The sequence below is a fragment of the Tetrahymena thermophila genome (assembly GCF_000189635.1).
Source record: "Tetrahymena thermophila SB210 genomic scaffold scf_8254504, whole genome shotgun sequence".
Classification (NCBI taxonomy): Eukaryota; Ciliophora; class Oligohymenophorea; order Hymenostomatida; family Tetrahymenidae; genus Tetrahymena; species Tetrahymena thermophila.
This window is the reverse complement of record NW_002476279.1, coordinates 56,466-68,912: the sequence shown is the minus strand read 5'-3', so window position 1 is coordinate 68,912 and position 12,447 is coordinate 56,466. Positions and strand designations below refer to the sequence as shown.

Below are 12,447 nucleotides of genomic sequence, written 5' to 3'. Positions count from 1 at the left end.
TGATCATAATTAGATCTTAAATATTAAAAAATCAATTGATTTAATTAATTTGATAGATAATTGTGAGATATTAAATATTAAAATTCTATCATTTTTAAAAAATATTAATTAATGTTCAGTTTTTTTATAAAATATTTAATTGGAATTTATATTTTTAATTAATTTTTATGCAATAAATTAAAATATTTAGTAGCTAAATAAATAAAATCAACATATTAAACAATAAAAATAACTTAAAAAATAATTAAAATTTAAAAATATGATTAAAGTATTAGTAATAAAAATTTAAATTCTATCAAATATAAAAAATTATAAATGATATTTAGTTTTAAATAATCTTTTTTTTTGTAATTTATACTTTTAGTTAATCTCTTTACGTTAAATTTACATAATAAATTAAAAAAATTTTTAAATAAAAATTGAAATATTTAATTGCTAAATAAATCATATCAATTAATTAATTAAACTTAAAATAGCTTTAAAATTAATAAAAATATAAAATTATACCTAGCTATTATTAAATTTTGACTTTTCATAGATTTTAATTCTAAGTGAAATTTTGATATAATTTTTAGCTTTTATATTTGAATATGTTTCGTTTTGATTAATTATATATAAAATAATGTAAAATTAAATGAAAGCTATTAAAATCAATTTTATATTTAATTTGTTAGCCAACAGTTATTTAGCTAACTCTCTTGCAGTTCATATTTTAATTAATTTTTTTGTTTGAAATATTTGTATTTTCTTATATCAGTACATTTATAAAGTAATAATAACTTACTTTAATAAATTACTTTATAATCGTACCTTATAATAATAAATGTTTTGTTAATTTATTTACAAGTAATAATTATAGTTTTTAATCTTACTGAACTCAAATACTAATAGAGATCATTTTACGGTATATTATTAATATAACAAAATTTTGAACAAATAAATAATATTCGATTTAATTTCACAGAACATTGCAAGGATAAATAAAATATATTTTTAGTTTATTAATTGATCAATTGATATACATCATTTATTCTTTAAATGGATGCTCAACAAGCCAAGAGCCCAACGTATCATATTAAAAACACCTACTTGCATAATTGAATTTATAAAATGTTTATTACTTATAGAAATGATTATGTTATTAATGTTGAAGGAGCAAATAATAGAAGGAGAATGTTTAATGCCTCAAGTTTTATTTCTACTACAAATATTTTATAGAGAAAAGGAAGTGATGCGATTGATTCATTTTCATAAGATCTTCATGGATACGATTAAGTGTTTTCCAATTAATGTCTTAAAAATAAAGAAGTAGATTACTCTGAAAGGTAAGAAAAAGCTAATTCAAAGTTAGAGTTAGCTATGGATGAACAATAGTCTAGAAATTTAGATATTACATCTACAGATTAACTAAAAAGGAACTCAAAAGTGAGTGAAATAGTTAGAACAAAGTCAAAAAAAGAGATTAACTACAATGATATTCAATAAATTATAAAGTCAAATTAAAAAAAGGGAAACCAATATATTTAGTAGAAAATTAAAACTATAAATGATTAATAGTAGAATAAAGATTAATAACTGCTTAATATTGGAAATGGTGTAACTGAAGACTACTTTTAATATGAAAATAATCATGCAGATGAATTTGTTAATAGTAAATAAAACGAAGAGGGATAGGAAGCAATAAAACTCAGAAATTAGATTGTTATTTTTTCATATCTCCTCTAATTTGTAAAATCGCTTTTGGTAAGATATATGTATAAAAAGCATAATATGTTATCAGTTCTTTAATATAGAATTATTGGTGATAATGCAATTATTATTTAAAAAAACTAACGAAAGAGGATTGATGAAATTCAAAAGGTGAAACATCGAAATATATTTGAAAGAATCAATTTTATCCGTGAAATAAATGTTTCTAGCTATAATTTATCTAATTTCCACAAGGAATCCATCATGAAAAAATTTATTTTTAGCATAGTGATTCGTACTAGAAAGATATTAAAATAAATTTTAAAAAGAGTTATAATTTTTAAGCCCAACAACCCTTTCATACTTATTTGGGAAATTGCATTCCTTTTAGTCATATTATTCTTTTTATTGGCTATACCAATAGAATGGAGTTTTGATTTAACTGATAGCTAAAAGAAAGTTTTAAAAATAATGAATTATTTTTAGGTTGGAGTCTTCGTTGCTGATATTTTTATAGGCTTTCATACAGGGTTTTATGAATTCGGAGAAATAGTCATGGTTAGAATGAGGATTTATGAAAAATACTTCAAAGAAAAATTTAAGACTAACTTTATAAGTTTAAGTTTACTCGCCATTAACTTCATTATTGATTTTAAACTTTTAAATTTTTTAGCACTATTGATCATGGTAAACTCAGTAAGCATCCAAATAAATTAAAATTTTTATAAATTAAACTCATAGATTTTTAAAATAAAAATTTAGATTACAGAAAAAATTGAGAGAACAAATTTAAATCTATAACTTTATTAAAAGTTATCTTCCTTGCAAGAGCTAATTAAATTATTTTGTTTCATTTTTCTTTCAATTCATATATTTGGTTGTGGTTTTCATTTTGTAGCAATCTACAGTGAATGGCAAGGCATATAAAACAATTGGCTGAGGTAAAATGATCTCTTGAATACTTCTGCTGGGGAATAGTATATTAATTCAATATATTTTACAATGATTTCAATGTGCACAATCGGCTATGGCGACATTCATCCATTAAACTACTATGAAAAGATATATGTTTTGGGTATGGCCTTTATTAGCTGTGGTTTATTTGCATTCAGTGTAAATTTGATAGGCAGTATTATATAAGATATTTAGAAAAAGACTAAGGATTTCAGGAATAAGCAAAGCTTAATTTCTAGCTATATGAATGAAAGATAAGTTTAATTATCTACTTAAATGAGAGTTTTGAAATATCTAGAATTCATTGAGGATTTTCAGGATTCAAATATTACAGAAGGTAAATTATGAATTTAAAATTATGTTGTTTATAACTAATGACAATTTGATATACATAAAAGGTGCTAAAATTCTAGAAACATGTTCTTAAGAAATTAAAGAAGAGCTGCTTAAAGAGTATTTTGGGAGAATCCTTAAAACTATCAAGCTAATTAAAGGAACTTTTAGTTAAGAGTTCCTTATTCAACTTAGTTTAGTTATGAGAGAAAGAAGATTTGCTCCAGGCGAAATACTAGTTTAGAAAGGTCAATAAATGAAACATCTATTTTTTATTACAAAAGGATAGACAGAATATTTTATAGCAAATAACGGGAATTTTTTAAATTTATGCGATGTAATTAAAATTCTTTAAAATTAAATAAATAAACCAAGTATTATTTATTTTTAAAGTATGACGAAAAGATGATAGATTTAAAGTGCTTCATAACTTAATAGCCATCAGAAATATCAGTAAGAAGCAAAGGAATTACTACTGCAGCATATATAGATTTTCATTAATGGGAAGAAATAATAAAATAATTTGGTTAAGATAGAGTAAAATATAAAAAATATTTATTAAAAATTAAATTTAATTGAAAAATTATGTATATTCTTTATAGGAAAAAGCTTGCTGCTTGAGAGATTAATTTTTAAATGATAAGAGATACTAATATCCTTGTAAGAGTTGTGGTTAATTCTAACATAATTTATACAGTTGTCCTTAAGTTTGTTATAAAATTAATAAATCTCTCTATTTTAATAAGCTTGTGTTAAACATTCAGCAAGATAGAACAAAGACAAATAGAAGGGACAAAAAGAAGCAGATTTCTTCCTATACTAGCAATGAAACCATTAGGTAAGGTTTAAAATTGATTAGATGGGGCCTAGTTAAAGAAATTTATGAAGACTATGAAGAAACTGATGTATAATAAGAATGCACGATGATAGAAAAGGATAAAGAATTCTATTTAAGATGTCCGAAAATCAAGCTGTCATATTTTTTAAAAAAAGACGAGTAAAAAGATGAAGTTTAATATAATTACCCTTAAGTTAAAGTTAAAGGATTTAAGCAACAAAAGAGTGAGAGCAATTTCTTTTTTAATCAGTTTAACTAAAAATAAGAATTAAGTTCGTCTTCCTCCTCTTCCTTTATGACAACAAGTGAAAGTGAAGACTCCAGCGATAGCAGTGATATTTAAAATACTCCTTAGCAGCCACAAGTATAGCAATAATAACAATAATATGAGCAAGCAGTTAACAGTCTTAACAGTAACTAGCTAAGTACAAATTTAATGCCTTCTTAGATTCCTCTTGATTCTAAATTTGATTATTCTGAAATTCACATTGATTTTGTTAACAACTAAAATTATTACAAGAAAAATTAAAATGAGTCTGGCTTTTAGTAATACTACCTCCAACCAAGAAGATCCAAATCAAATACAAAAACACCAAAAAATTCGAGAATAGAAAATTTTGAGTAAACTTCCCAAAATATATAAAATTCTCCAAATCCTATTTATTTTGACTAAGTGTCATAAAAATAGCCAGAAGATAATATCCAACCACAGTAAAATAATTATCCTTTGTAATAGCACACTATACTTGAAAAAATCCATTAACAAAGAAGATCCATATTAAGTAACAATTAAAGTAATCTGAGAGAAAAGTACATTTCTCTTATGCAGTTATAATATATGCAATAATAATAACAACTAATCTAGTCATAACTTCAACATTTTAACCAATAATAGTAAAATTAATAATTAAATTAGCAAAATCAGTAATAAATAAATTAATAATAGCAACTGCCATCTTAAATGAATTATAATTAATTAAATTCCCCATCAGAAAAAAATAATATTAATTCTTTCAAATTCACATTTGAAAACTCAAAATCTTTTCATGATGAAGAACCCTAAATATTATCTGCAAGCTAAATCAACAGCTCAAATAATATCGCATTGCAACAATAGCAACAATAAAATTAGCCACATTAACAAGCTAACTAATTGAATGAATAAAATAGTGGAACTCCAGTTGTATCTATGTTAAATTCTATTATAAGTTAAATGTAAAATCAAATAGAAAAATTCTATTTCTAAGTCTCTAGCATGCAGCAATTAACTAATTAGCAATTTTAAGCATAAGCTGCAAATAAAAAAAAGAAAAAAGCTATGAGATTTAACCTACCATCAAATCAAACACCTAATAATAAGTAAAGTTAGTAAGAGGTATCTAAAGAAAATAACAGATAATAAAGTATTACTTCTTCACATAATGGCTTCAAGGATAGTTAAAAAGACAATTTAAAAATGGATATCAGTCTAGACAACAAAATTTAAAACTTTCATTTATTTGGCAAATGCGAGTTCTTTTTTGATATTGCTAAAGAGTTTATGTATTATTATCCAAAGTATAACCAGTCAAGTATTATAAAGGCATATAAGAAATATTAATCTCTTATTATTTATTAATTGAAAGATTAATACATGACTAAAAAAGCTACTTCTTTAAAAATGACTATGCATCAAAGTATTAGAAAGAAATTGTATCCTAAAAAGACAACTTAAGGACCTTTAAAAAGAAATAACATGGTTTCATTTAACCATTCATGATTTTGTTTTGTAAAGTTTGATACTTGCTTTCTTTTTTAATTTAAAATTGTAAGTAGGTAGTATAGTACTATCAAAAATAAAGATTAATTTTATTTTTATTATAAATATTTGAAATTTATATTGTTTTTATATTTATACTATTAGTTAACCAATAAAAATACCTTTTTAAAACAAATATATTAATATTTATAAAAAAAGTTTATTCATTTAATTTATCGTTATTATAAATAAAAACAGCAAAAAAATAGTTGTTATAAAACTACCAATATGTATACTTTTGATATAAAATTGAATAGTATTTATTAGGGATCGACCGTATGACCATTTTAGTCATTCGGCCATATAACCATTTATCTGAAAATATTTATTTTTTGCTGGTTTTCCGCCTATTTTTAACCCCCTATAATAATATAAAAGATTTAACTCTTAACTTGAAATGTCCAAAATTAACAATAAAAAACTCATAAATTAACAAAAAAAAAATGATTAATTTCATTTATGATTGAATACTCTAAAAATTTTCTATTAAAAAAAATTTCAGGTAACGAATCATTTTTCGTTTTAATTATAATTTTAGATATTGATAAAGAATTTTATAAATAACAATATTTAATAGCTAAAACAGCTAATTTTAACTAACTAAACCAAGCGAAATATGAATTTAAAAAAATATTTCTATGTGTATAATTTTATTTTGTAAATTTTCATAAAAAGTATTCATTTTAATTATCTTTGTAATTAATTTTTTAGAAAAAACTATACAGATATAATATTATCTAATTGTATTTTTTTTTATAAATTAAATTAATTTCAAAAAGAATAGTTATAAAATAATAATAGTTATTAATCAAATAATTTGAAAATTGATTATTGAATAATTAACAAATCTCTCTCTTTAAAAAGTTTTTTTGGATTTATCCTATTAATATTAGATGATTTAGCAGAATATTTTTATTATTATTAATTTGTAATCTATAAAAAATCTATATAATATGTATTTATTATTAGTTTTATAAGTTTTTTTTATTTTTAACATATTATTTATTATTAATATTTAATCACATTTTAATACTAACTCAATAAATAAATTTCTTTTGATTCCTTTACTTTTAAAGTTTAAATATTTTAGAATTTTTTGGTAAAACCTTTTGCTTATTTGGTAAATAAGAAAAATCCTCAATAAAGCAAGAATACTAATAATTAATAGATTAATTGATAATATGTTAGTTAATGGAAAATTTACAAAACAAAAATTTAAGTTTTTATGAATTTATATATATAAACTTCACTAAATTTAATCTAATTTATTCTTTTTTTACTTTTAAGAGACTTGGGTTTTCTATCTTTGAGACATGAGAGTTTTTTTTCTTTAAAAGTTTTGGTTTTTGATAATTTTTTTGTTTAACTTTGAAATGACTTTGTCACAGTTATATGAGGGATAATAAATTTTAAATTACTGCATTTTATCAAATTAAAACTCCAAAGGACCAAATAAGTGATCAGAATAGTTATTGCCTCTGTTTATTTACTATATTAATAATTTTATTTCTTTCATAGATTCATTTTCAGATTCTAAATTAAGCAAATTGCCATCTTTCTAGTATGCAGAAGACGATGCTTTAGCACTTGGCCTTCTTTTTTTTTTATTTAACACACTGAAAAAAGCTTTTAAAATTTCGTAGTTTTCATAGTTTTCTTCATCGAGGAACATGGCAGAGCTTCTTATAGACTTTTTTGGTATTTATTTTTAATTTTCTAATACTGAGAATGACTATTATGAAGATTATTGTATCATTGGATATAAAACAGAGAGCTGATATGTTTTTTTCTTGCTATTTAATCTTTGAAGATTTTGCTTTTTATCATTTAAACCATTATCAAATTATGAAGACTTTTATGCCATCATCTCAGATATATCAATGCTTGAAAAAACAGACTGATTATCTTTTTATCCGTTTACAGCTGTAAGATAACTAGGAGATTCTGAAATGATTTATTATTATTAATCAGTATTACCATTTTGATTATAAATATTGTTGTTATTGATGAATTTATTTTTATTGCCTTCTTCATCATCATACATTTCAAACACTTAGCTAACATTTTAGCTACCATCTTCAGCATGGTTTATCATTATATTACTCGTAGGAGAACTAATCTCGTTTTTCATTTAGCTATTAAAGTTATCTGATAAATTTGAATAAATCCCATGATAATTTTATGTAAAAAGATTTTAAACATTTTATTAAGAAATGACTTGTGATGACCTAAACTGCGATGCACTTCCAACAACTGTTTGTCCCGACAGAGAATTTCGTTAAATGGGCTTTTAGCTTTCTTTTTTAAGAGATTTTCTAATAATATTATTACTGTTTTAGCTTCCACCTTCTATAGATGGAGTTAATTAATTTTATTCTTCTGAAATACGTACTTTTTCATATAATTGCTAATGTACAAGTGAACTAGGTGCTACGTTAACAAATGTGCTACGTGGGGCTTGTTATCTTTATTCTATTTAAGGAGAATGTTCTTCAATAGGAGCAAAAACATTTTCTAAATTCGATTTCAGCATAAGTTATTTAAGGTATTTTTCTTTTTAGGTTCTTTTAAAAAGCTTAACTTTAGGTAATATTTTATAAAAGTGAGAATCTTATAAGGTCAAAATTTGGTTGAATAGGTATCTTGTATTATTAAGATTATTTTGTTTTGTAACCTAGCGCAATCTAATCAGCATCAAATCGTATCTGATACTTTCTCTGATCTTTAATGAATTTTACTTTTCATACTTGTATCTATTTTTAAACTGTCTCTATTAAAAATCTGATAGCTTATAAAATATTCCTTTATCAGGGTAAAAGTGTAACATCTAGCACTTCAATATATCATGATTATATTGCAAACAGCTGTTGCAACGGTTAAATGAAATGAGCTCAAATTAAATCTTATCTTTTATCATGCAATATTTTTCCTAAATTTATATTTTTTTTTGAAGAAATTAAATACAAATAGAATTGATTCTTTTTTTTTACGTAATCTGGTTCAAAGTTTTTAATCACAGTTTGAAAATCTTCTATTGAAATAAAAGGAACGATATTGTTACTCTTACTTTAAATGCTGTATGGACATAAAATTCCTGATAAGAAGTATTTAAGGTCTGGATAAATTAAATTTCTTTCTCTTTACTTTAATAATTTAAAAAAATGTAAAAATGTAAAAAAAATGTTTATTTATTTTTACGTAAAGCTCAGTAATATTTTTCTAAACATCACCATATTCTATCAAATAGTTTAATAAATTTTAATTCCCAAAAAGATATAATTTGTCGAGAACAACATTTTTCTTTTAAATGATTTCATCATTTTAAATGACTCTTTCTTTCACAAAATATGCCAATTACTTTAAAAATGATTTGCTAAAGTTATTTTTGAATTATTCTACAGAATTCAGCAACGCATAATAACTCTCAATTTTTATTTTTTGCTTAAGTTATTATGGAAATTTTTCTAGAACACTTAATCCTATTTTGTTTTAAAATTATTTTTAATTCAAAAAAAATTCAATTAAATAGATAAAAACAAAACAAATTAGTTATTAGATTAAAGTTAAAAAAGATATACTTAAATTAGTTCAAATTAAATTTAATAGAGATATGCATTAATTTATAATTAAATTTAAAATCAAAAAAAATGTTTTTACCTTTTAGATTTTACTAAAATAAGCATTTATTCATGTTCTCTAGATATTATATGCAAATAGCATTTGTTTAATTGGAAACTTTTCTGTTATTCAAGAAAGAAATAGCATCTGAAATCTGTTCTTAATTCACATTTTTAAAATTTAGTTCCTTTATAACTGTGTTAAAGAAGATAATAAAAAAATATAACAAAATGATTATATCAAAAATATTGATAATATCTAAGTAAATAGCTTCCATGTCATTCAAATTATTAGTTAAGTCGCTGTATCTTTAGGATTAGCTTAGGAATCTAGAAAATATGATTCTAAAATTTTATTGGTAAATTTACAAGTAGCAATTTTAATTGTTTTAGTATTATTCGATCAGATATGTACTATAGAATTTGCAATTCTTAGAAATACTTGATATAATATTTAAACCACTTATACTACAGTGTACAACAAATGCTATGGTGATGAATAAACTTACATACTAGTTAATCATTTTATTTTGTATTTGAAATTTTATAAATAAACCATTATTGTTTAATCTGTTATAAATCTATTTATTTAAAGTTAAAAAAAAATTTTATTAGTTAAATCTAAAAATTTAAAAATTGAATTAAAAAAAAAATTGAATTTTAAATATAATTCAAAGTATTTGTTTACCTTTATAAATATAACTAGATAGCTTATGAGTAAGAATATTGGCTAAATTATTTCATTTATAAATGACAGTATTATTATAATAATACATATAGTATCTTATATTAGCTCTTTAGACATATATTCAGAGCAAATGTCTCTTGGAATGCAACTAATTTCTGATTAAGATATAACTGAAGTTTTCATTTTTATGAAAAAATCTACTATTATTGTAAGAAGCGATAACATAGCTAAATATAATATTAATTGGGTATTTTTTTAGTCTATTACATATTAAATCGAGATGTAAAATATTAAATAAGCAATTAGGACAATATAAAATATAGCCAAAAAAATGTCTTTTAAGATATTTAGTGGATCATACAAGGATAAACAAAAGTGTGGATTGATGATAACTATATTAAGCTTGATTAAGCATGAAAAAATAAACTACTGGGTCTTTTATATGCAAGTTATTTAACTTTTTGGGAACATACTTTAGTAAAGTTTTTCTTTCTCTTTAATAAATTTACTACTAATCGTATTATTTGAAAGGAATTTTGTTTCTTAATGTTTATCATAAAAAGAAGACTTATCAGAGATAGCTTTGTAGTGAAATTTTTTAGTCATTTTAAAATCACGACTTAAAATTCTATGCCACACTTATTTAACGAATTTCATAGCAACATTTAATTCTTTTTTAATTAAATAAACATTTAAGAGGTTATAAATAAATAATTAATTAATTAAAAGTAAAATGTTAGTTTATAATCTATATTTTTTATCATAAAAATATTAGTAAATTAAATTAATTACTCTCTTAAATGCTTAATTGGTTTTAACATTAACTTAGATCTTATTATTTTGGAGCATATAGCAGGTCATATTATTCATTTGAATAAGATTTTGTTTACTAGTTCTCTATTTATATGTTTTAGCAAAATGGCTTTTAATTTGATAAATCTTCTTATTTAATTTTCTATAAATGTTCATTTTCTTATACTTCATCTACATTATAAGATGCGTTCAAATTTTAAATACACTATTCTTTTCTCATTTTATCCAAATCTGTTTGAATTGATGTCTAAACAATAGTAGAAGATCTAGAGCTTTTATGAGATTTTTTATGCGATCTACTTTGTTATTATTGATCATCTTTATTCAAAAATTACATTTTATCACAAAAAACAGAGCTTTATTGGACATTAGAACTAAATAATGCATCATCCTAAAAATCATCGTTATCCCTTTTATTTTAAAAGGAAAATAGCTTCCTTCTGTTTACAGCTCCTTCTTTGTTTATAGAATAAAACTCTAATGGACTTTAGTTTTTTATATAAAAATATTAATAAGATGCAACTATTTAAATAAATAATTGAATAAATTACTTAAAGTTTTCATTCTCAATTTGTTAATTTGAAACATTGCTAGAGCTATTATTATGCATGAAGCTCATATTTTAACCCAAGCTGATGGGTATCATAGATTAATCTTTTTGAATCATAATATTAATTCTTAATAGAAATAAAAATCCCTATCACTTTTTAACTTAAATTGCTTAATATATTTGCTGTGATTTTGTTGTTCTACTTATATATGTATAAACCTTAATTATAAACAAATTAAAATTGATGATGATTTATTTATTATCCACAAAACTAGCAAAATTATCACATAAACATAAAGATTATAAAATGCATTATAAATACATCCCAAACAAAAAATTTTTATAAACTAATAGGTTTATTAAATAGAAAATTAACTAATGAGATCATTATAAAAAATATTCTAGCTTAATGCTCTGACGCTTACTTAAAACTAATTAATTATAGATAGTCTTTTCATTAAAAATAAAATAATTCATTAAAAAATTTGAATTTAAAATTTTATAAAATAAACATTTTACTGAAATGATTATTTATTGAATAATTTGGTTTAATTAAAAATTGCTAATAATAAAACTAATCTATTTTAATTGATTTGTATTATATTTTAATAAGCTTTTTTTTTAAAATATTTTGAGTTTTATAAGTAGAAATTATTATTTATGTTTTTAATAAAAATAATTAATAAAAGCAAATATAAAAATAATTTCATTTTTTTTCTATTAAAATTATGAAGAATTAAAACAGTTAGAATTAAGAAAAATAAGTAAACAAAATAATGAATCCAATGATTATTCTCTCTGTAATGGAAAAATATTTAATTAGAATAATAGTCTTTCTTTAAAAAAAAATATTAAATTAAGAATACACAAACACTAAAAACATAAAATTAATTAATTTTATGCAAACAATTTTTGAAAAATATTTAATTTTCAATTATCAAACTTTAAAGCAGACATTATTCTCTCTGTAATGGAAAAATATTTAATTAGAATAATAGTCTTTTTTTTAAAAAAAATAATAAATTAAGAATACACAAACACTAAAGACATAAAATTAATTAATTTTATGCAAACAATTTTTGAAAAAATATTTAATTTTCAATTATCAAACTTTAAAACAGACTTAATTTCTGCTAACTGAATATTTAGCTTTACTTTTTTTATATA

The 12,447-nt window shown here is 21.8% G+C and overlaps 2 protein-coding genes across 2 annotated transcripts; one reads left to right on the top strand and one right to left on the bottom strand. All coding sequences in view use genetic code 6, as the record gives it.

Annotated features, from left to right (window-relative positions):
* Positions 1-1,038: 1,038 nt before the first annotated feature.
* On the top strand, positions 1,039-5,573 carry TTHERM_01109910 (cyclic nucleotide-binding domain protein; the record flags this gene model as incomplete). The annotated part of the gene is made up of 6 exons (XM_001030200.2): positions 1,039-1,067; positions 1,128-2,385; positions 2,452-2,980; positions 3,042-3,313; positions 3,370-3,513; positions 3,579-5,573. 6 exons carry the CDS (start codon positions 1,039-1,041, stop codon positions 5,571-5,573), a joined length of 4,227 nt encoding a protein of 1,408 aa, XP_001030200.2.
* Positions 5,574-6,858: 1,285 nt separating this feature from the next.
* Positions 6,859-11,397, bottom strand: TTHERM_01109900 (transmembrane protein, putative; the record flags this gene model as incomplete). Its single annotated transcript, XM_001030199.2, has 7 exons — positions 6,859-8,541; positions 8,603-8,755; positions 8,811-9,091; positions 9,270-9,810; positions 9,918-10,588; positions 10,710-11,215; positions 11,282-11,397. The coding sequence occupies 7 exons, from the start codon at positions 11,395-11,397 to the stop codon at positions 6,859-6,861; spliced, it is 3,951 nt and encodes a 1,316-aa protein (XP_001030199.2).
* Between the last annotated feature and the right edge of the window lie 1,050 nt (positions 11,398-12,447).